The sequence below is a fragment of the Chaetomium strumarium genome, assembly GCF_033439665.1.
Source record: "Chaetomium strumarium strain CBS 333.67 chromosome Unknown B0T15scaffold_5, whole genome shotgun sequence".
Classification (NCBI taxonomy): Eukaryota; Fungi; Ascomycota; class Sordariomycetes; order Sordariales; family Chaetomiaceae; genus Chaetomium; species Chaetomium strumarium.
The window spans coordinates 3,258,410-3,281,727 of NW_026944433.1; the positions used below are offsets into that span (position 1 = coordinate 3,258,410).

The window sequence follows — 23,318 nt, forward strand, 5'->3', positions numbered from 1 at the left end:
AAGACAATGCCGTTGACAAAGCCACTAAGGGCAGTGGAGTTTTTTCTTGGCCCGGGCTGCCTTTCGTGTTGATTGACGGCCTGCTCTACAACATTCGCCTGGACGGTATGTACGCTTTAAGCTTGGGTGCGCCGGGCTCCACTTCATGATCCATGCATGAACATGGTGGTTCGTACTGCAAAGATCTGAGCCCAATATGCGCTGTATGGAATTGTCGATGTCCTCTATCTTGATCCACCCGCACAATGACGCCGGATCCGTTCAAGAGCTCGACTTGCGAAGTTGCGGCTTGGGCTAATGTTTCAAAAGGCCTTGATCGCTAACTACCTAAGCCCTTACCACGCTGCCCTCTCTACCTTATTTGACCTCTGACCCAGAGGACCCGGCAAGCCTCCCAGCCCACGGTGGGTGGCAACCAGTCAACGCTTCAACGACCATTCCAAACCCCCTCAGCCAACCTCTGCGTCTAGCTACCCCTTGAGCTTCGCCGGCCCCGTTCAAAAGAAGATCCTCGACAACGGACCCCATCATGCGGCAGGCCTGGCCCGTTCTTGTCCGAGCTCTTTAATATACTCCGTCTGCCGCCTGATCAGCGCGTCCTTGGACCGAATCTTCGCCTCCATCTCGGCCATCTTCCGCGCCTTCGCCACCTCGAGTCGGATCAGCTCCTGATCGAGGGGGTAGAGATTGCCGCGGCTGCGCGCTTGGTCTGGGTATCGGCCTCGGCCGCCGCCTGCTCGTTCTTGGTCTGAAGGAGGGTCAGCCCCGACGTCAGCCTCTCCTTGTCGCGCTGCAGTCCGCTAGTGATCCCCTTCAACTTTGCGAGCTCGAGGCGCAGTTCGGCCAGTTCCTCGCTCGTGCCCGCGCGGGAATCCTTCTCAGGTGCTGAAAATTGAAGGGCTACGCGGTAAGGAGCAGGCCAGATTTAGCATCTGTGATCAAGAATGAAAGGGACAGACAACTCAAACTGGGACATACAGCATTGCCAACGCGTCCTCCATGGTCATGTCCACGACGCTGTCATTGTTCTCCTCCAATCCGGCGTTGTATGCTCCCGTCCGCGAGTCTGGCGATTATTGCGAGGCGTGGGCCGGCCCCCGATGGGCGTCGTGCTGAGGTGACGTCTCGGCGGACGCAGCTGCCCGAATGATACCTGACTGAGTTCTGGGATATGTCTTTTGCCGTCAGTCACCGCGAGATTCAGGAGCACGGTGTCATGTTTCATGGCCGTGTTCTCCCTCGTCGTGCCGGAGCCCTGTTCTGCGTGATTCTCTGTGTGCCTTACGGGAGTGCGGGGCCGACCGGCCTTTGGAGCTTGCTTTCCCTGGCGTTGAAATTTAGCAGATGATGGTCGTTGGAGGCAGCATGGAAACATCAGGAAGGGGGAGGAAGTGATGTGTGATGTGGGGGCTGTACCATATAGGTACAGTAGTACTTACATGTATAGTCCATGATATCTAGCCGTGCCAGGACGGCTGTCCCGGCGATGCCACATCCTCCAGCACTAGTAGCGTTGCAAGTCAGGGTTGGTTGCGAGCTACTACTAGAGTCTAGTAGTGCGACAGATGGTTACGGTATGCTAGCAGCTACACTTACAGGACGCCCGAGCTCATTCGGCTGGAAAGCACGAGCTTGTCGCGGCGCGGCATATGCAGAGGCCAAACCACCAGCCACGGGAAGATGGCAAAGAAGTCGCAGATGCTTGACCAGAGCATGACGACCAGCGCGGCCGAAGTGCGCAGCGGTGACGGAGATGAGGCACCAGAGCGCAGCCTTGTGCGCTCTCGCCTGCGCGACGCGGAGCAGGAAGGGGCCCATGGACAGCTTGGCCATGGCGTTGGCCGTGAACGGCGAAGGTGTTGGCGACATAGGTCCAGAAGATGGCGTTGGACGAGTCGAGGGGCGGCAGCGTCCAGAAGCTGCGGCCGAGACCGTAGCGCACGGCGACTTGGATGCATGCGGTGAAGCCCAGCAGCAGGAGGCCGGTCCAGAAGTACAGGTGGTCCTCGGCACCGACGAACCGGACGATGCGCAGCCGTGTGTAGAGTCGGAGCGCGAGCAGGCCGAGCGACAGCGCCGTCATGGCCCACATGGCTGCGGCCGCAGCCATGTCCTCGGTGCATCTTCGCACAGGTGTGCTATCACATGGTCTTATGAATGCTAGTATGGTGCATAGTAGAGAAAGAGGTCTTTCTTTTGCAAAAGCTTCCTCGCGAGAAGAAGAGAAGAGGTCGGCAGGGACCAGCAGGGACCAAGTCCTTCGCGCGGCATGTTGGTTAGGGGTAGAAGCACTTTTACTTTGGGTGCGGTAACCGCGTTTTCTGAGCGTATGGCTACATACGATGCGGGCCGGCGCGAGCGGCATGATGTGCAGAGAAGGATTGGGAACCGACGTTGCACTTGATTGCCCCGGTGCCGCCCTCCAACAGAGAAGTATTGATATTGACTGACCCGGGTTACTGCTCGCAGCCAACCAGGTGTCGTGCTCCAACAAGGGAGGAAGCGCTGAGGTCAGCCCTTTCTTATCCCGCTGTCATCTCTGGATAAAAGCTGTGGCTGTCGTGCAATGTCAGACGCGCGGCCTGAGCACTCTGCCTCACACCGGCATTCCCTCGCCTCCCCGCGCCGCAGTGTCAACAGTCAACAGGGTGAAGGCAAGCAAATCCTGCAAAGGAATCGTTTGTGGTTAGGACCTGTTACGTGCTTGCCTTAGCAGATTCCTTGGGAGGGCCGGGCCGACCATAATGCATATGTAGACTGTGATCCCCAAAGGTGTGCATCAACTTATCAAGGGCGTTTCCTCATCCAACACATGGCCATTAAGCCGGACGTTTCAGCAAACACTTCCAGGTTAGTGAGTACCTGGAGGTCTAGTAAGCAGATGGTACGTCAAGAAACTTTCCCGCTTCAGCTGGCACCGAATCGAATATGGATAGACGCAGAACTAGTACTACCAATGAACTTTCCCTTCGACAGCACGATGTCATCTGGCAAAACCTCATATCGATCGGTCTACCTATCCGGGAGCTAAACCCAAAATACCCTAGTAGAGTACTAGCAAACAAACAAAATACCGCTTACCAGCCCAAAGCCCCAAAAGCCTATTGGCCATACTACCCCTAACCACAGCGAGAAAGGTCCCAAACACAACCCCTGCAAGCCCGATCTCAAACTAACAACTTACTTTGAACGGAGAAGCGCAGCCCTAACCTAAGTCCAATACCGAAACTGCGGATGCCGACTCCCCAGCTTCTCCTGCTCCTCCTCCGTCAGACCTTCCAGACGGTGATCCCTCTTCCCCGCCAGGCGGGCCTTGTTCTCGTACATGCAGTAGAGGATGCCAAATATGGAGAGGGCGACGACGGCGATCTGGCCGCCCAGGTTGATGGTGTGGCCCGTGTAGTACTTGGGCGCGTCGGCGGGGATGTACGTCCATCTAAGTAGTTGGTATCAAACAGATTTAGTGCTGGCCCTCTGAAAGGGAAAAGAAGAAGGGAGCGAAGGAAGGAAGGCAGGGGAGGGGAGGGGAGGGGAGAAACGTACGTAGCAACGATACCGCCTATCGTACCCAATGTCACGACATAACCCGACGTGACCGCCCTCACGGCAGGCCCGGCCGAGTTGTTCATGGCCCAGCTGAGGAAGCCCGGTCCGCCGGGAAAAGCGCCGACAGTCACGAAATACACGGCCATGTAGCGGATGTTGGGGTTGTCGACCCAGCGCAGGAGCGCGAAGCCGACTAGGGCCAGGCACGAGAAGGCGGCCAGCCAGATGCCGCGCTGGTGGGTCTTGTCGCTGCCGTAGGCGACGGCGATGGCGACCAGGCAGGCGGCGACGTAGGGCGGCACCGAGTACAGCTGCGCCTGCGTGTTGGTCCAGCCGAGGTCGTTGAGGATGGTGGGCATGAAGACCGACAGCCCCTGCACCGTGATGTTGATGAGGAAGAAGCCCAGCGCGCACGTGTAGTTGTGGATGCACAGCACCGCCTGCTTGAGGTCCTTCCAGGTGACCTTCTCGGCCGGGTCGGCCTTGTGCTCGCGCACCAGCCGCTCGGCCGCGATGCGCCGCTCGCGCGGGGTCAGGAAGTAGGCGTCGCTGGGCGTCGTCGGCATCCACACGGGTGCGACGGCGCCGATGACCATGGTGATGAGCCCCTCGAAGAAGAAGATGTTGCGCCACGTGTGGATGCGCGCCCCCGCGGCGCCCCATTCGGGGATCTTGGACAGGCCCGTGGCCAGCAGCCCGCCGAAGGCGCCCGCGATCGACGCCGCCGACACGTAGATGCCCATGCGGAAGAGCAGCTCGTTGCGCTTGTAGAAGCACGACAGGAAGAAGGCCATCCCCGGCATCGCGCCGCCCTCGAAGATGCCCAGGAACACGCGCGCCACCATCAGGCCCTCGAAGTTGACCACGAAGGCCGTGCTCAGCGACACCACGCCGAAGCCGCACACCAGCAGCGGCAGGTAGAAGCGCGGGCCGACGCGCTTGAGGATCACGTTGCTGGGCACCTCGACCAGCAGGTACACAATGTAGAAGATGGACAGCGCCCAGTTGAAGCGCACGCCCGTCGTCATGTCCAGGTCCTTGGCCAGCCCCTGGATGCGCGCGTTGCCGATGTTGACGCGGTCCAGGAAGCACAGCATGTACAGCAGCGTCACCAGCGGCACCGTGTGCCAGTCGATCTTGCGCCGGATCGACCGCTCCTCCTCCTCGGACCACTCCAGCTCCGAGTCGGGCACGCTGGCGTCCGAGAGCTCGCCAGCGTTCCACGACCGGCTGCCCAAGTGCTCGATTTGCTGGGCTGCGAGACCTCAGGTCAGTTTGGCTGGCCGATTGCTCGTCGGTTCAATCGTAACTATTGAGTGCTGCTGTTTCTGACTTACCGGTCTCCTTCTCCGTGTCCATCTTGGCGGGCGTGTGTATCTTGAAAAGTGCCCGTTGAGGCTCTGGGGTTTGGGAAAAAGGGACAGACAGCAACGACCGCAGTAGCAAAAAGTAGGTGGCAAAACCACACCGCTGCAAGGAACCGAGGGACCCAAGCCAAAGTCGGTGTCGGGTAGATAATGGAACGGTGGGGGGGGAACCAGGCCTTTACTACCTACCTTGACAAGGGGACGCTGCACGTGGTTAAACGACCTGGGCTAAGCGTCGTAGTGCAGGGAATCCTATCTCAACCGTCCCAAACTCCCGTCCTTCCCGATCCCGGCTACGCTTGCTACACTAGGGTACGGGCTGAGTGGAACCTGCACTGCACGCTCCAGCCCACATCCAATGATGCCGTAGATGTCAGAACTGGTCGAGAATAGCCGGGAATCCGGGGAAGGAGAGCCGGTAGCCGAGAGGATAGTAGCTAGCTAGCAGATCATCAACAAGGCCAGTTTGCGACCAAGACAGCGGCAATCATGTTGGCTGGCGGTGGCAACCGAGATGCCAGGCTCCAGCCCAGCAGGCCTGGAACTCGCCGAGAGCTGCTTATGCTGCTCTATCGCCAGCATGGCTGGACATTGCATACGGAGCTAACTTGGTAGCTTTCGGCAGATAGATTTGGACCCGCCGCCTCCGCGAAAAGCAGGCTCGCAAGTTCGACCGAGAGATCTGCCAAGCCCTGCCAAGAGCGTTGGGAATGCGGGGGAGCCGGTTGACGGACAACTTGGCAGGGCGCCAAACTGTGCACGGTAGGGCACGGCTTCGAGACCGGATCAGAAAGTCGGGAGTCGAGTTCATCAACAGCGTACGTGAGGTGGGTACGTACAGACCAGAGACAGACATGCTGCTTGGCTTAGCCCGCGCCGTCTGCCGGGCTGAATACCCCAGTTTCAACTTCACGGTCTTCACCTTGCCGCAACGGCAGTAGTTTACCTGCTCTGCCAGCGATGCCAGTTGAGCCGAGGGTAAAGACACCGGCAAGTTGGTGACAGCGGGTCGAGGGTGACATTGACCTGCTCGAAGTGCAACCACATCGGACCCCAACGGTGCACACAGCTTATCCGGGTGCATGCTGTGCAAATAGAAGTCATAACGTTATTGGTCCACCCGGTTCTGACAGATGATGAAGTGCAACCTATCCGTGCGGTTGTCTCGGACTGGTACTGACTGGTGGCGGCATTGCAATCAGCTTGTTGAGAACAGCTTCTACCGTAGTACTGACCTGGCTCCCGCTTTACGGGCCATTGTCAACGGCAGAGCACCCACCACAAGCATACTTAACAGTACTGCCAGGTGGCAGTATATCACCACGGAGTCCCTGGCTGTTGGCGGGCAGTCCCTTGATGATTATTTGCGCTGGATCTAAGATTGGGCAATGGTCAGCCATCGAGTAAATGTGCTGGAGCCAGGTGTGTCGTGCGGGACGAGGCCATTGTTTGGGCCCCCAGTACTCCATCCCTTCTTCAAGCCCACGGAGAAAGCGACAGCACGTCGAGTCCTGCGCCGCTTTCTCAAAGGCAGCGAGGGAATGGACTCAATGGAGACGCTGCGATGTTGCTGTATTCCAACTTCAAGCGTTCGGTATAGATTTGCCTCAAAGCATGCATATCACTCTCCAGACCGAGACTGAGCTACTTTGTGGTTCGAAAGGTCGAGAGGCGACGGAACGTACTCATGTAGACGACAGCAACCTTTTTGCTTTTGACTCCGTGATTTCGTGATAACTGCCAAGTTCACTGTAAGGTTAGGGTTTGTGGAGAAGTGGAACCGGCTAGCCGGTAGCAGATCCGGGGAAGCGGGGCATGACTCATGAGGGTTGGGGTTTGAAAAGTGGGGAAGCTTTCTTCTACCCGAGACCACTGGCAGTCAATTCAACCCCTGACAGTTTGTTAGCACAGAACTCGCGACAGGTCTCAATTCCGCACAACACTTCTAGGTAGCTCACAAAAAATGAATGACTCAACACTGTTGAATGAGCATCTCACGAATAACTTCCAAGTTTGAGTTTACTTATACCTTTTCCGTAGAACATGGCCTCTATGATGTTGAGGTTGAAATCTTGGAGCTGACCCTGCCCATCAGGCACTCAACGAACTTTCAGGGTTGGGGACTGTGCCCCACCGCGTTTATTAGCATCTGTGCGCATCACATCAAAACTTTCGCAGGCAACCAGACGGAATCACGAAAATGTCCTCACGTATGCAAACCACTACCCGACATCCTGACGATCCAACTAAACTACCAGAGAGCCTAGAACTAGCTGAACTACCTAGGTAGTTATTACCTTAGTGTATTGAACCAAAGCCCCCTATCCCTAGGCCGCCCTGTCTGCCCTACGATAGGGGTCCATGTGCTCTTCAGGTTGGAAGGAACAGGGCAACAGTGCAGAACGTGATCCCTGCAATAGTTCAAACTAGGTAATAATCGTGTTGCTGAACCTGGATCCGCGCCTGTGGCTATATATGAACATGTTAGGCATGAAACTGCAGCTGTTTATATTGCCCGTCTCTCCAATATAAGTCGGGTGGAATCTCCTCTAGTGTTGACATTGAAGGTACCTACTTTATCTTATTCTTGCCCGCTTCTAGAAGGTACGTGAAAGCTCAACTACCTATACCTAACTTTGACACAAGCGCACTCCTGCATTCAGTAACATCACAAGCCTTTCTTTCATGCCATGCATCAGGCTTGCAGATGCTCTCCCCCGACAGAGCCTCGTCAGTGTGGTCGACGGCGGCGGCGCAAGCACTCCCAGACCCTCAACTGCCGGAGGGCCAGAGGGTGCAGCAATGGGACTCCATTGATGTCCTGTGCTGATGTGTGGTATGTAGGAGGAAAAGGCTGTGGGGTGCCGTCTGGAAGCTAAGAGGATGGAAATAGTGGGCACGGAGCCACGGACTATTGGGTCTAGCGGGGCCCAAAGTGGTAGACACTGCGAGCTTGCCTTATGTCTCCGCCCACCGTGGTTCCAAATCTGACTGTGAAAGTGACAAGGCCGCATATCCATCAATACTTTCGTCACTCCGCCAGGCGCCAACAACGGGAACGGTCATGATTCATGAAGAATATGCGGCTGATGGGGACTTGGCATCAGCTTGGCCGCTCCCAGGCTCTCGGGAAGGCGTTTTGCGATCGGGCTTGCGTGTTTTTTTGATTGGACTCGGGTCTGAACAAGCAATCTCCACACTAGGACACTAGTGAACGGCTGAGGGCATAATCGAGTGAGCCGCATGAAAATTCAAATTGACAGTGTTCGGGTCAGGGGTAGCAAGGCTGTGGCAGAACGCAGCGATGTAAGGTATAAATGAGATATCGCAGGACTTGTTGGCGTTGTTGTTGGCTCTGCTCCGTTCCCACAGCAAGGTCCTGGAACACTCTGTCTCCCCGAGGAGAAGCACACCGGCACTGGTGTTGTCCTTCACTTCTGTCACTCTTTTATCTTCAGTCACTCGCTGCCGACTCGATAGTAGTCGTCCGCTCTTTCAGTCACAATGTCATTCGCTCTTTACGCCGTCGCGGCTCTTCTCCCAGCAGCCGTGCTCGGCTCAGGCTCTGGCCCCTTCGATTTTGACTTTGATGACAACCGGATGGTGCAGCAAGATGGGCTCATCCGCTACCCCGTCATCCCCAAGACCGGCGCTCCGCTCTTCGGCAAGCACACCAACTTCACCAAGAGACAGGTTGATACGGACAGCTTTGCTCGGCTGTCTGGAACGCTCTACACCATTGAGCTGACGCTCGGAACGCCGGGGCAGAAGGTCCCTGTCAACTTCGACACGGGCTCTTCCGAGCTCTGGGTTAACCCTGTCTGTGCCCAGTCGACCACGCCGGACTTCTGCAATGCCCAGCCACGCTTCACGGAGTCGTCCACACTCGTGGACCTGGGAGTCACCGGCGGTGTCACGTACGGCACTGGCTACGCCGACTTCTACTATGTGTCTGATTATGTCGCCATTGGGTGTAAGTGTGATCGTTGCGCAGTACAATATGCTGTGCAATACGTACTTGACACTAACACATTACCTTGCCTCCTGGATTAGCGGCGAAGATCACCCAGCAGATCTTCGGCGTCGCCTACGACAGTGCGCATGCCGTGGTGGGCATCATGGGCGCCGGGCCCGACCTGCTCGGCTGGGACAGCGATTACCCGCTTATCATTGACTCACTTGCCCAGCAAGGGCTCACCAACAGCAGGGCCTTCAGCATGGACCTGAGGGGGTTTGCCAGCGACCGGGGATCCGTGATCTTTGGCGGCATCGACACGAAGAAGTACAAGGGAGACCTGGTCAAGCTTCCCATCATCCCCGCTGCGGAATCACCCGACGGCTACACGAGGTTTTGGGTCTACGTCAACGGGATCAGGGTAAACCAGCCGGGCGGCGGTGTTGTCGACGTGTACAGCACACCGGCCGGCGGGAAGGGACAGCCCGTGCTGCTCGACAGCGGCTACACGCTCAGCGCGCTTCCGTCGCCCATCTTTCAGAAGCTCGTGGCAGCGTTCCCGTCGGCCGAGTATGTGCCGAACGCAGACCTGTACGTGGTCGACTGTGCCGACCCAGGCCAGGGCGGATCTCTCGACTTCAGCTTCGGGGACATAGTCATCAACGTCGACTACTACGACTTTGTCTGGCACTACCCGGACACTCCGTACTGCGTCCTGGGTGCCTTTGAGGATGGTGAGTGCTGAAGTGATCCCAGGTCTCAAAAGGTGAATATCCCCCTTAACGCTCCTCTTAGACTTCCCGGTCCTTGGCGATACCTTCCTCCGCGCGGCGTTTGTCGTCTATGACTGGGACAACCGTAACATCCACCTCGCTCAGTCTGCCGACTGCGGTACCAACCTGGTGCCTATTGGAAGCGGTCCCAATGCTGTGCCGTCCATCGCCGGTGAGTGCGGACAGGTGACGTCCACGTCGTCAGCTTCGGCGAGCACATCGACTTCGTCTGTCTCGACCTCCACTACCGAGTCTGTGACGTCTACGACTTCGGCTTCCGAGTCGACCTCGTCAACGAGCAGGGAGACGTCCAGCACCGAAACCAGGACCGAAACCAGCACCGAGACGTCCAGCTCGTCTACCGCCACGGAAACTGAGACCTCCAGCACTGCTTCAGAGACATCCAGCGTCTCAGAGACCTCCACTACCACGTGCCAGACCTCCTCGGAGACCACGAGCTCTTCCACGGCCACCGACTCAACCACCGTCTCGTCTGAGTCCTCCTCCTCCACTTTGAGCAGCAGCAGCAGCAGCTCATCTTCCGCTACCGCCACAGTCACTTCATCCATCCCATCCACCTCCTCGTCCACCCTCTCTCCTCCCACGACCTCCTCCCCTCCGACCACCATCACAAAGAGCACAATCACCTACACAACCCGCACAACTTACACCATCACCTCCTGCCCACCCACAGTAACCAAGTGCCCAGCCCACGGCAGCGGCAGCACAGTCATCACGGAGATCATCACCGCGACAACAACCCTCTGCCCCGAAACAACAGGCACCTACACCATCCACAAGACCCTTCCTTGCTCCGGAGGCTGCTCCAGGACGTCGACCACGGTCCTCACCGTGACGATCACCCCCGTGCCGGCAACACAGACCTCCCCGCGCGCGGTTCCTGGTTGCACAGCTACCCCGACTCCTTGCGCGTCTTGCGGTGGTGGTAGGACTAAGACTATCACTGGGGGGCGGTGGACAACCTTCGTTACGCAACCCACTACTACTACTGCTACCGGGGTAGAGAGTGATGATGAAAATAAGTGCACGGGTATTGGCTGTGTTGGGTACGGACCCGCCCACGGAGGAGGAGGAGGCAATGGGACGGTTACCACTATTACACCGGGTGTGAAGCCGAAGCCGACGGGTACGGCTGGTGGTGGTGGAGGGGTGGTTACGGCCGGGGCGGCGGCGGCGAGGCTTGGCGGACGGGTGGTGGACGGGTTGGGTGCTGTTGTTGTTGGAGTTGTGGTCGTTGGTGTGATGTGGCTATAAACTAACATTTGAAGTACTAAAGTGGTGGTATAGGGTGGTTGAGGGGAGGTGTGGGGTCATGGTGGTTGTAGTGTGATGCATGGGGAGGGAACTGTTTTACTAGCCTTGTGTTCGTTGCGCCGAGAAGGCTCTTGACTGAGCCTGATTAATTTGTAATTCAGTCCTTGTTGGTGTGATGTGTGGTAGGCTTCCTGTATATTCTGGTGATGTAATCTTTACGCGCCACATAAACGTCTCTCCGGTTAGCCCAAATGGCGTGTTGAACAGCAGCTGTGGTACCGTGCAGTTTTGCCTTTGCCACGCTGTTTAGATCTTCCATTCTGCTAACGCCGCTAAGCTCGACTTGGCCGTCGGGTTCGACTTAGGTTGTGGCCCATATTCCCTGTGATATTGCTTGCGGGAGGAGAAGCATGTACCATCACGTATGAGTATCAATGGAAAAGGTAACGGAATATGAGTTTATACTGGCAAATCTCAGAATATTAGACCTCCTGCTCGTTGGGAAGTGTCCCCGGGACAAAGGAGTGCGTCGAAAACGAGTACTCACTCCCTGACGACTCAGTTACCCAGCTAGCCTCCTCTGTCTTTCCCCCCGAGGTGGACCCCTGAACCACTGCCACAGAGGTCCAAGCCGCTTTAGTGTTAACCACTCTCCATGTTCCTGATTTGCAGGAAACATCGATATTCCCCCTACCGATCCGAGGTTATCATCCATCACGACTGACCCCTGTTTCTCCCGACAGGTCCACTGTTCCCCAAGGAGGTCATGATCATTTCACCATGCGTGTGAAACCCGTGGCAGCTCTCACAGGCCGATCTTTGCCCGTTGCGCTGCTAGGTGCTCTCTATGATGTGATTGCAGGACATTCTGCAACCGCTCGTCGCTTGTCATGTCGGCCTCGAACTTTGACCATTTGCCCCGCAGGGACTGGGTACACATCTCGTGGTCACGCGAATCGGGGAGGTCAACCATCTTGATAGTGAATACGTCCGACAAGAACCGCAAGAGGACTCCGGCGCTCTTGGGATATTCGTCCGCATTTCTAGGGAGTAACTCCTCGTTCGACACTCGGAAGGACCGCCACATGCGACCAAGAATGACCGCGTCACAGTTGCTTACGCCAGTGAGCCCAACTCCCCTGTAGTTCACCGCCGGGCAGGCGGGATGGATTCGGCTGCGGGCATCTAGTTCGTAGTTGAAGAAGTCGAGGATATCTTGGACCAGGACAGACGGAGAACCGTCACAATCTCTGCCAAATCCACGTCAGCCAAAGAGATTTGCAATGAAGACTGAACAATGCACTCCCCTACCCGACAAGTCAGGAGGTCCCTCATGTTCCTCGAACGTGAGGGCGTCGCCGCCTTCGTACTAGACCCTGGTGCGGCCTTCATCCGTAGAGCCAACAGCCATGCCGCAGATAAGGTCCCGTATACTGGCGGCGAGGAGTTCATCATCTCCAAGCTGCCATGCTGCGTGAACTCTCATCAGTCGCTCCTGGCCCGTCATCTGCTCCTTAATTCTGGCCGACTCTAGCCATTGGTCGACCCAGGGCCAAAGCACGCGGAGCAGAGCATACCTGTCGGCAAGCATCGCGATGTCGTAGAGCTGGACAATCTCCACTTCCTTGGGAAAATCACCAAAGTTTCCATGGACGATGGAGAGTAGGATTCGCGTAGCCCATGTTTTATCTTCTGGGAGTGAGACGACCCAGTCACCGTGTGCCGGCTTGGACTCATTCCACGGGCCGAACAACATGCTCTTCCAGACCGGAGAGGCTCGACGCATGGTTGCGGAACAGACCCTAATATTCAAGGGGGTACCGAGCTCTGAGCCGACGCAGAGGAGAAGATCACCGTCAGGATCAATGTGGATGGCTTGCTCCAAAGAAGGGCTCTCCGCTGCTGCTGAGTTTTTGGGGGTCGCTTCTAAGTTTGGTGACATGACTTCGGTAATGTGCCGCCAATGTAAATTGCCAATTGAGATGCTGGCGAGGTCCTGGCACGGAAGTCAACGTTTGGCGGGTGTGACACTGAATCCGAACTTTCGAGGATCGCGCGGTCGTCTGCGAGTAAGGCCAGGTTGAGTTTTGTCTCTCAATTGCGGAGATATCGCCAATAAGTCAACCTTGAAGTCTTCGTCGCTGCTCGGTGTTGAGGGAAGATGCTGTGCGGGCTGCATAAAATGTTGGTTGGCTGACTTTCTGCCAGAGCCCAGAGGAGGTTCGTTTTGGCAGGCGCAAGAAATGTATGGCACACCTAGCATCAAGGCATTCTGTGGGCACCGACTTCATTCTCAAAACCTCAACTCTAACAAACTAACCAAAATCCTACAACTCAACAATTTAATATTGTGATTTCAGTAAGGTATGTGACTGGATGGGGCCCGCTGCAGCTTGCTGCCAGCGCCTTTGCGACGTTGCGTCCGCCCTTGACCACCTCGCTCGTGAGTTGCGCAGCCTCCGAGTCTGGTGGGATAGTAAACAGGGGCTAGCGGAGCGGTTAATAACACGCCGTTTGTTGACGACTCTTAAGAAGTTCAGCTACACCCACTGCAGTGCTAATAAAGCCATTGGAGATCGACATAAGAAACGCGGCAGGAGTGATTTTAATATCCAGAACTCCACGATGGCAGCCTCTTTGTTTAATACTAGTTGTTGGGCTCACGAGTGGCTCCTCGGAATGGCCTTCCCATCTTCAAAGAGAGAGCAATCCTATAGTTGCTTATGGAGAGTAAGTAGGTCCTTGATCAGACGTTTTGCAAGTTGCTTGCATGTGTGGCTGAAGTCGAACCGGGACGGGGGACGCTAGAGAAACACGCCCGCAAATGTCCTGATCTCTGAGCCTACCTAAGGTACGGACATCACCTGCATCAGCGCCACACCAAACCGTAAATACCCCTGGTTGTTTTTCGGTTCGCCCTAACCATTCGACATTCCTTGTCCTAGAACACGATAGATTTATCACTACTAGGAAGCTATGTCATCTCTCTGACTCCGTGCCAAATATGATAATTATATATGTTATGGTGGTTGAGATATTTGCGGATGAACAAGGTGGTCACTTGGAATTTGTATGGGGGCTGTACACCCCTACCCACTCCTAGTCAAATCGTGGACTCACGTCTTTCCAGGTGTTTCTCTGCAAAATGTGGGTCCGGGCCGGAAAAAAGGTTAACTGACGTAATTACATAGAAAACTGTATGGCCGTACGTCTAGGCCAGTCCAACCGGCCGAAGGCCGGAAAACACCCAGGAAGGATGTCTGATTCCTGAGATAAACCTAGGTGGCCTCTGTCCTGTCGCTTTCGGATCCTGTGCTACGGATATGCAGATTGTTGTTGCGAATGCGAGTGGGTGACCCGTGCGTGGTACTGATACTGTACTTGGAGCTGGGTAGGCCGGGCCAGACCGTCGTCAATAACGAGAACAGCGGGTGCAATGACCTGCAGCCCACTAGCAATTCCGCTAGCGGCTAGCCAAAATCCCACTTTCGCCGAGAAGACCAGCCAAGCTGCCAAGAAACCGAAAGGTAGGACATGCACGGAGGCGATATGCGAGCACAGATCCTCGCGCCATCTTGCGTCTCTTACCATCGGAAGTGGCGCCTCATGACAGGAGTATCCGGATGACCAACAGCCTAACACCGACGGGTTCGACCTTTTTCCTTCGCGGCAGAGCAAACCAACACCGAAAGGCAGCTGAATTCAGATCTTTCAAGAAACTCGTTCGACTCGTCAACACCCCTCCGGAAGACGGAGCCGGGCCCGCAAACGCCAACCACTGAAGACGTGGAGTGGAGGCAAGCGGCGGCGCGCGCACACGCTTTCCCGCTCTAGGCCCCACCATCCGATGAAATCCCCTCGATGTGCTGCACAGCAAGACAGGGTCAGCCTTGCTTTCAGAGTGGGGTGAGTTGTGGTCTTAAGGAACCCTAGGCCCATCCACGATGGTTTGTTGGTTGGAGAACGGGAGGCGGCTCTCTGCACGGGAGAACAACCGGACGACCGGCTGGCTGACGATTTTGATTTCCCCCTCTCTGCAGATACAACGACGTTTGCGCTACCGGTTGCAGCTTCGAAGATCGAGTCTCCGAGTTGCGCAGCCAACTTGAAGTCGAAACACTTCTCTGTGTGCACCTGCCGAGTCCGATCGAGACCCCTCTTCTGCCCCCATCGCCTCACAAAGCCAATCAGCCCGCGAATCGTCGAGGGCCATCCGGGCCCCAGACGCCGGAAAGCCTCGCTATGTGCAGAAAAGTCGTCTTCAAGGGATCCTGCCCGCTCTGCTCCAAGGAGTTCACGTGGGACGAGCTCGCGCTGGAGCTGACCTGCCTCGAGGCCAAGAATAACGGGGTGTTCGGCCTGTGCAAAGACGGGATATCGGAGGACGAGAAGCCCCACGACCAGGAGTGTGACGCCTGCGCGGCCGAGCAGGAGGCCGACGAGGGCTACGACGGCGGTACGGAAGACGCTCCCGACCTGTTCGGCGCCGGCTGGTCCGGGAGCAAGGCGGAAACCGCTGACGAGGACCAAGACAGCGGGAAACACAAGAACAAGAAGCAGCGGATAAGATGAAAGTCATCAAGGCACGCAAACCTGAAGGACGGCGCGAATGTCATATGTGCGGGAGCGTCCAGAGTTCAACAGTCTGTTGGGACCCACCGCTACTAGCGACACGCACTTCGTTCATCCGAGATATCCGCCACTGAGGTGCTCGCGGCGACGGCGGCAGTAGGCAAGGGCGCGGAAAGACTGGGATAATACCGCGCACGGATTTGGCTTCAAGGTTTTGAAATCGGCGTTCCGCATGGCATTCGACAGGCGCATGAGCGGCTTGCTGTTTTTTGAGAGTTTCTTGGGAGGATACCCGCGTCAGGCGTCATTAGCAGACACGGTCATGACGATATCACGATGGAAAATGAGACACGAGGATATAATGCATTAATGATAAAGAAACAGCAGCGAGAATGGGAAATTCCAAAGAGATGTCCGGATTCGGCAGGGTAACCGGATCTCGGTCGAGCCGTTTGGAAGACAGGACGGTGCCATATACAAAGGCAGATTGTTCATCATGTATAACCACATATACAATGTATTTACCTCAAAGACAGGAAAGAGATCTATCTAAAGCATCCCTATCAAGCCCGGCACCGCCATGCAACTGAACATCCCACCTTCCGTCCACCACAACCAAAACCCCATCCTTTTACTCATCCACACCCTCCCAAGTCTCCCTCACAACCCGCCAATACCTCTCCCCATCCAACCTAACATGAGCAACATGCTCGGACCCATCAAACCTCTCCCTCCTCACACGAAACCCCTCCTCCGCAGCCTCCCGCGCATGCGCTTCCACATCGCGCCAATCCACCAGCCGATCCGCGGGGCCGTACACATACGTCCTGCGCACCTCGCTCCGCCGCGCGGCCGGGCCATTCAGCCCGCGCGCCACGACGTACAGCGGGCCCGACCTGCCGCGCCCGATCAGCATGTGCTGCACCCAGTACATCATCACGATTAGGTGCACGAAGGGAGCGACCAGCCAGAGGAACGGCGCCTTGAGGCCAGCCGTGAAGGCGCGGTACGCGGCGCGGTAGCGGAAGGTTCCCGGGGTTGAGTCGAGGAGTAACGTGTAGCGGGGTAGAGGAGGAGGAGGAGGAGCAGGGGTTGTATTATGGCCGTCGCCGCCGCCGAGAGCGCGGCGGAGGGCGTGGAGGCTGGCGGCGCCGCCGTTGGAGAAGGCGTGGATGAGCAGTTCTGGGCCTGGCTGGGGGTTGTTTGCTGTTGAGTGAGAGCCCGAGCCGTCTCTCTGGAGTGAGAGATCGTCTGCCGGGAAGAAGGTCCGGAAGAAAGGCACGGCGGGCGCTATCTCGCACGGCATACCCCGCGGGCGGATGAAGTGCCGCGGCTCAGAGCGCAGGAGGAGGATTGCGGAGGCTGGGTATAGCGCTTGGTACCGCGCGAGGTACTTGGCGATGTACGGGTCGCGGGCGCCCATCCATGTCGCGAGGAGGATCAGCTTTGGCGCTGGCTTCTGCAAAGAGGTGGTGGTTTCGTCGGGGGAAGAGCGCGATGGCGCTGTGGCTGGGCGGTAGATGTACACGCTCGGAGAGAGCTTGGTCATGGACGCAAAGGGGCTCGCTGGCGTGCCTGTCGCTGCGTTGGACGCCATCCTGTCCGACAGACTCGTCCGCCTCGACGATCTGACTTTACAAACAAACAACGAAGCTCTCCGTCGGAAAAGGCCCAGCGCTGGCGCATCTTAAGTTTATGTACTACTACATAATCTCTCCGGCCCAGGAATAGGGTTAGTAATCAGCACCGGGCAAAGATGCTGTGTTTATTTATGGGTTCATCTGGTGAGATTGCCAAGCACTCCTTCAGCCCCAACAGGCATCAATTCATCAATTCAGGAATATAAGCGCTGAGGACTCGCACTTACATACGTGTATAAGTGCCCAAACTTCCCACGCGCTGTTGCGTCGCGGCCACAGACGGCGGGAAGGGGGGGCCGCATCATGAAGCCACGAATGCCCCGCTGCAGACATGTGAAAGGTGGGAGGGGTACCTGACCCGAGGGCGCTGCTTCTGCTTGACCCGGTTCTGCCGAGGCACCTTCCAGAACGGGCATTTTTGCGCGAGCCATGCAAGGCCGCCGCAAGGACCCCTCGAACGTGCACTCGAGTTCTCAACAAAACGCACCTCCCCAACAATTTACGGAGAGATCAAGATCACAGCGTGGTTGTGGACGTCGAAAGCAAGAGAAGTCCCCAACAAGTGCATCTCTGTACGGCATTGCTGGTGTCCAAGTGAAAGCTGCCTCTTTGTACAGACTCGGCTGTCCTGTATTGCCCTTCCAAAACCACCCTCGGTCGTTGTTGGTTCCTGTCTCCACCCTTCACTGGTCCTGCCACAATCTGCTGAACCTTGCATATTGTCATATCAGGTCAGTACAGTCGATAATAATGCAGCGAAGAATAGTGAAAAGGAAAGATCAATTGCACGCCAAACGCCGTGGTTCCGATCTCATTTTTCCCTAATGTACACAAGGGGAAGTGTGATAAACTGCTTCCGGTTTCACCACTGCTCAGTGAAAACGCTAGCCACGGCCGCGTCAAAGTGCGACTCGGAAAGCCGCAGAAAGGGAACACAAGATCCCGCAGTCCACTGCAGAGGAACCAGAAAGATGAGACGCAGCCAGCCCTCATTCCGCTGTTGGGACCAATATCAAAATGCCTCGGGCCAGATTAATGATTATCCTTTGGAGAAATCCAGAGCCCTGTCATGCCACGTGCACAGCACGCCATCATCAAAACGATGAACGCTCAGTCCGAGGCAGGTGCAAAGTCCATGTCCATGCAAAGGCGAAGGCATCCTGAAAAGGCTCCACGTGAACGATCCAGGGCGAATCAACGGTGACCCAGCAACATTTCTTTGCTGCACGACGCAACATGACAAGAGACGGGGTGAAAATCTCGAGTGAGGCCGGCAAGCGCATCAAGCAAGGCACAGCCCCACCTTGTCTTAGAACCAAGAACAGATTCCGTGCAGTTGCATCGCAGTCGTATCAAGCCCTTGCAATTATGCGGGGGACAATGCAGTCGCAAACTTGGTCGCTGGTGAAGGCCGGGAATCCCGCTTGTTAGAACCTGTGCCGGCAACAATGCAAATGGAGAGCTGATGAAGTCCGGGGCAGAATGTCGCAAGTCGATCAAGAGAAGTCGAGAAGAAAACGAAGGGTCAGCGCGCGCACTGGCACAGTCATCTAACAAGTCCGTGGACGCTCGGCCTGTTTAATGGACCAGACGCAGATCAAATATGCCATGCCCTGGTATCATAGTGTGTCGTCATGCAAAGCAGGGCGCCAGATCAAGGGCCAACATCGAAGATGGGGGCGTAGCAGGTCAAGACGCATCAACGAGTCGAGTGGGCGGTCAGCATCAAGCCCTTCAGCGAACCTGGAAGCATGTCGACTTTACGAGGTCCCGGGGGGCTGGCCTGCGCCTCCCTGGCCCTGGGCCTGTTGCGCAGCAAGCTGGGATTGCCACCAAAGAGCAATGTATTGCTCGTAACCACCATCTATCGCCGCCGGTTAACACGTGAAGTTCGGAGGGCGGCAGAGACCAGGAAAAGGACTCACATGGAGCGTAGGGATCAGCCTGGTTTCCAGTGCCACCAGCAGCTGGAACCGCGCTACTGGCGGGTAGGTTCGGAGGGGCGCTGCTGTTGTTAGCATAGCTCGAGTTATCATAATCACGCGGCGGGCCACGGCCACGACCACCACCACCGCCAGACTTCTGCTTCTGCATTCTCGTCAGTGTGGTCATCACCAAAACGGCGGCTGCTCGACCACTTACCGCTGCATCGACCTTGTCCTCAATGGCGCGTTTGGCCCGCTCGATCGAATCCCGGGTGCCGACCAGGCCGATCTCGCGTTCTACTTCACCTGGTCCTGATGATTGTGACACGTTGATCTTGCAACCTGTCATGTTTTGCATCTCTCGGATGGTCTCGCCGCCCTTGCCAATAATCATGCCGACGGCATCCGAAGGGACATAGATCGAGTCGTTTATCTTGTCGTGGCCTCCTCCACCACCGCCACCACCGCCGCCAAAGTTGTCCCCACGGCCGCCGCGCGGGTTAGCTGGATTGTTCCCATTTCTGCTGTCGCTATCCACAATCTCGAGAATCAGCTCCTTAGCATGCCGGGCAGCGGCGGGAGAACCGATGAGGTTGACGGGGCGGAGCCCGTTGACGCTCTTGTTCTCGCTGACGATGTTGATGTGGCAACCGCTCCGCTCCTGGAGGTCGCGGATCGTCTCACCACCACGGCCAATGATCAGGCCCACGGTTCTATCGGGGACCATGATCTGCAGGCTGTCCTCACCCTCTTTGGGGACCGGGGGAGGAACTGCACCGCGACCACCGTCGCGGCCACGATCGCCGCCCCCGCCTTGGGGAGCACCCCGCATGCCGCTGTCGCGGATGATGCGATTGATCATCTCTTTCGCCTCCTCGCGTTGTGCCCGCGGACCGGTAATTCTGCAAAGTCGATATTGGTCGTTCTGGCCCGTCGGCGGGAGGAACTGGACACGGCAGCGGCTCTCTCCTTCAACCCGCCGGAGGTTCTCGCCCTGGCGGCCGATGATAAGCCCGACCAGACTCGCTTCGATATCAATCGTCTCGACATTGTCCTCCTTGCCTCTCAGAGGAGACCGATCGCGGTCACGACCACCGCCGTGTGAACCGCGTGGCGAGAAGCCCTGCCGACCACGACCGGGAGAATAGGAACGCTCTCGGCCGTAGTCCCGTCCCTGCGCGCCATGGTCGGCACGCCGCTCGTCTCGATATGGGTTGAAGTTGTCTCGGAACGCCTCGCGCCCTCTGGGGCTCTTGGATCGCGAGCGTTGGTAGTATCTCGAATCGGGCTGACGCTGGTCAGGGTAGGCGGCATTGGGCCGGTCGTACGACGCGACACCTTTTTCTGCCGCAAATGCCTTTGCTTTGGCGATTGCGTCGGCAAGCACTGGCACAGTGCCCGAGTCGACCGGCCGAATTGCGCTTAGATCGATATTTCCGGTCGACGACGGCTGGGGGTATCCATAGACCGGAGGAGGAGCCTGGTATGACGCGGGCTGCGGTGGGTATGGATTCTGTCCTGGCGGTGCATATACTGGCGCCGGCGCAGAAATACCGGGATGCGGCTGGGCCAGGGTCGACGCCGCCGGTCGCTGTGTAGCATCTGTGGCCGGCGTCAGTTGGGTTCTGTTCAGATTTGAACAGCGCATCGGTTGATCCTCACCACCTAGCATCTTGAGAATGGAGTTGATATCCGGTGTTGCGTTCGCCATCGTGTTTCAGTGCACGGATTGAGGGTCCTGCCCAGTGCGTGTAGAGCTTTTGTAGCGATGTTCAGAGACGCAGACGTCGATGAGCAGTTGCACAAAGGAGGTGGTAGCAATGCAACGCGGCAACTAATTGACTGATCACAGAGACTGACTGAGCGCAGTCAGCGGCGATGTCACCCGAGGCTTAGGTCGGTTGGTATTGTGGGGGTGGTTGAGCACAACAGAAGTCCGGCATTCAATGGAACCACCGTGAGCCTGAATAGGGAATCAATCTGAATTCCCGAGGCACAAAATGACAGGCACTGCGGTTATTGCGGTTCGTGATATACAGTTGCAGGACCGTGGCGCCAGACGACCAGCACAGTGGGGATGCAAGAAGCTGAGAGTTGGTGTTGGAGTGGAAATTTGCAAGCACCGGGAAATGCGAATGGGCAGAGCAAAATCCAAGTCCGGTGGCTGAGAAGCTAAGATTTGCTGATTTTGTGCACAGACCGTGGTGGCTTGGCTGGGGTGGCCCGTGTCACACATTCTGATTTCTGGTACGTCACCGTGGTCACGTGCACCTGAGAGGCACGTACCACCCCGTTGTGGATTCCGACCCCATCTAGTGTACCTACTGTGTAGTCTCAAACGCTCAGACCAGCTGTGGCGCAGGTGATGTGGTGATGTACCGCAGGGACCCACTACCATGCTTAGGCAATTCCAATCAACCAGAACACATACACAGCACCCTTACTCAGTGCGCGTTTGGGTATGGGTCCGGTAGTACATCTCACCAGCCACCCGGCCCTGCACTAGCCACCGGGCCCACCAAACGCTCATGAGAGTAAGGTCTGTGCATCAGAGACTAATAGAAGGTCACGATAATCACCTCCGGAAAATGAAGGAAATTTCACAACCGTGGAACAATGTCTAATAAGAAACCTTACACAGTGGTGTTAGCGCTGCATTGACAGGCCAAGAAACCAGACGGCCCTGAGCTTTCGAGGTCCACCGTCCAGGAGGCCGCTCGAGAACTGCTTGCCCTAGGTCTCCTAATCCGTTATGGATAATGGGGAAGGCTGCGTAATTTACCGACATGACTGCACAACGCTAGGTAAGGTGTCCATGGAGCATGATGAGTGACTTAGGTGAGTTGTGTGAGAGAAACACTTAGCTGACTGTTGGGTACCTAGTCTGCTGGAGTATTACCAACCGCGCGGATACCTTGTAGACTAGCGAGCCCCCGGAAGCCAGAATCAGATTGGGAATCCATTCCCGTGGCTTTACTTGGACCCGGTATTGCTGTCGTTGAGCACAGGTGCCAGTTTTGACTGGCAGAAGTACGGTTATACGTTGATAGCCTTGGAGAAGACACTCTATAACACCCCGAATTCTACCCTCATCACAAACTCATGTGTCGTCCCCGGCATAGTTGAGCTGCTATACCGGATCCAGTCGTCCGCCTCGTTCTTCCACAGCCCCTTAAACCACCGCGAGCCACTTGCACCGGAAGACTGATCTTGTGCCGCATAGAAAACGTCCAACTCGATCTTCCCGCAATCCCCTCCCCGTTTCAGACAAAACAACGCTTCCTGGCTGACGCCCTCGACATTCTCCAAGAGGTCATACTGCATGATCTTTTCGTCAATCGCCTTGGTCATCTCGTCCGTCGCAACATTTGAAGCTCGACGCGATGCCCACGTCGTCCATCACTAAGACTCCTCATGTTCACTTGGGCATCCGTCATAACAACACCCCAGTCGTTGTCTTTAGTGGCTACGATTCGCCCTGGCTCTACGAGGATTTCATTTTGCGCCCGAGCTCAGTGTATGGATTTTGGAGCTATATCATTACGATACTCCCGTTCGGCTCCAAGTTACACGAAATTCACTGGCCCCATGGTCCGGCAAATGCACGGGCGCACAAACGCTTCCTGGAGATCTTCGACAGGCTCCGCGGCTTGTTGCTCAACCTTATCTGCGACCTGGCAGTGGGAACCTAGCAGTCCCAGCTGGGACATGAAGGAACCCTCACCATCAACGAACCGGATAAAGTCGAAGTCTGTGGCCACGGACTGGGTGGAGCACTGGCAACTCTTTGCGCTCTGTGGTGTGCGAGGGTCTGGCCAAATGCGGATATCACCTGCGTTACCCCGGGGTCGCCCAAGGTTGGAGATGGAAGTTTTGCGGAAGCGTTTTCGGGCCAAAGAAACGTCCGATGCTATCGACTTGTGGTGGATTCGGACCCGTTTCCATCCATGCCATGTTATGGGCGTTGCGACAGAGCTTCAGCATGGCACCACGTCGGTATACAAATCCGGCTTCCGAGTCCCCGAAACATCGAGAGCGATTGAATGTTGGTCAGGATTTTCCCCATGTTGTGGGAAATGGTGGTTGGCTTAATTCATGGTCTCGAGGTTCTAGTTCACCAACGAACGTTTTTCGGTGACGTGTGGATTGTGGTTTGGATTCTGAAGCTCTGCCAGCTTCTCCTGAATTTCCAAGCGCACGATCCTACAATGTATATGACAAGTTTTCAAAGGGTCATGGAAGATCTTCTCCCTCCAGAGGTAGAA

At 56.4% G+C, this 23,318-nt stretch overlaps 8 protein-coding genes across 8 annotated transcripts; 3 read left to right on the forward strand and 5 right to left on the reverse strand.

The window, feature by feature from the left end:
* Window positions 1-327: 327 nt before the first annotated feature.
* B0T15DRAFT_558983 (uncharacterized protein) lies at window positions 328-2,110 on the reverse strand (the record flags this gene model as incomplete). Its single annotated transcript, XM_062870493.1, has 5 exons — window positions 328-900; window positions 1,286-1,324; window positions 1,440-1,504; window positions 1,597-1,788; window positions 1,893-2,110. The coding sequence occupies 5 exons, from the start codon at window positions 2,108-2,110 to the stop codon at window positions 662-664; spliced, it is 753 nt and encodes a 250-aa protein (XP_062720653.1). The 3' UTR covers window positions 328-661.
* A 778-nt stretch (window positions 2,111-2,888) lies between these two features.
* Window positions 2,889-5,112, reverse strand: B0T15DRAFT_537900 (major facilitator superfamily domain-containing protein). The gene is made up of 3 exons (XM_062869650.1): window positions 4,884-5,112; window positions 3,544-4,801; window positions 2,889-3,436 (listed from the first exon to the last, which is right to left on the reverse strand). Exons 1-3 carry the CDS (start codon window positions 4,903-4,905, stop codon window positions 3,211-3,213), a joined length of 1,506 nt encoding a protein of 501 aa, XP_062720654.1. The 5' UTR covers window positions 4,906-5,112; the 3' UTR covers window positions 2,889-3,210.
* Window positions 5,113-8,417: 3,305 nt separating this feature from the next.
* Window positions 8,418-10,018, forward strand: B0T15DRAFT_512964 (aspartic peptidase domain-containing protein; the record flags this gene model as incomplete). Its single annotated transcript, XM_062868014.1, has 4 exons — window positions 8,418-8,886; window positions 8,967-9,602; window positions 9,664-9,813; window positions 9,894-10,018. The coding sequence occupies 4 exons, from the start codon at window positions 8,418-8,420 to the stop codon at window positions 10,016-10,018; spliced, it is 1,380 nt and encodes a 459-aa protein (XP_062720655.1).
* A 2,095-nt stretch (window positions 10,019-12,113) lies between these two features.
* On the reverse strand, window positions 12,114-13,240 carry B0T15DRAFT_254947 (uncharacterized protein). The gene is made up of 2 exons (XM_062863229.1): window positions 12,228-13,240; window positions 12,114-12,166 (listed from the first exon to the last, which is right to left on the reverse strand). The coding sequence occupies exon 1, from the start codon at window positions 12,856-12,858 to the stop codon at window positions 12,286-12,288; it is 573 nt and encodes a 190-aa protein (XP_062720656.1). The 5' UTR covers window positions 12,859-13,240; the 3' UTR covers window positions 12,114-12,166; window positions 12,228-12,285.
* A 1,719-nt stretch (window positions 13,241-14,959) lies between these two features.
* Window positions 14,960-15,684, forward strand: B0T15DRAFT_254989 (uncharacterized protein). Its single transcript, XM_062863231.1, has one exon. The coding sequence runs from the start codon at window positions 15,159-15,161 to the stop codon at window positions 15,486-15,488; it is 330 nt and encodes a 109-aa protein (XP_062720657.1). The 5' UTR covers window positions 14,960-15,158; the 3' UTR covers window positions 15,489-15,684.
* Window positions 15,685-16,098: 414 nt separating this feature from the next.
* Window positions 16,099-17,405, reverse strand: B0T15DRAFT_255070 (uncharacterized protein). Its single transcript, XM_062863232.1, has 2 exons — window positions 17,360-17,405; window positions 16,099-17,191 (listed from the first exon to the last, which is right to left on the reverse strand). The coding sequence occupies exon 2, from the start codon at window positions 17,083-17,085 to the stop codon at window positions 16,120-16,122; it is 966 nt and encodes a 321-aa protein (XP_062720658.1). The 5' UTR covers window positions 17,086-17,191; window positions 17,360-17,405; the 3' UTR covers window positions 16,099-16,119.
* Window positions 17,406-18,723: 1,318 nt separating this feature from the next.
* On the reverse strand, window positions 18,724-20,880 carry B0T15DRAFT_254984 (uncharacterized protein). Its single transcript, XM_062863230.1, has 4 exons — window positions 20,716-20,880; window positions 19,271-20,655; window positions 19,054-19,216; window positions 18,724-18,992 (listed from the first exon to the last, which is right to left on the reverse strand). Exons 1-4 carry the CDS (start codon window positions 20,762-20,764, stop codon window positions 18,889-18,891), a joined length of 1,701 nt encoding a protein of 566 aa, XP_062720659.1. The 5' UTR covers window positions 20,765-20,880; the 3' UTR covers window positions 18,724-18,888.
* A 1,313-nt stretch (window positions 20,881-22,193) lies between these two features.
* B0T15DRAFT_255112 (uncharacterized protein) lies at window positions 22,194-23,187 on the forward strand. Its single transcript, XM_062863233.1, has one exon. The coding sequence runs from the start codon at window positions 22,468-22,470 to the stop codon at window positions 23,143-23,145; it is 678 nt and encodes a 225-aa protein (XP_062720660.1). The 5' UTR covers window positions 22,194-22,467; the 3' UTR covers window positions 23,146-23,187.
* The last annotated feature ends 131 nt before the right edge of the window (window positions 23,188-23,318 follow it).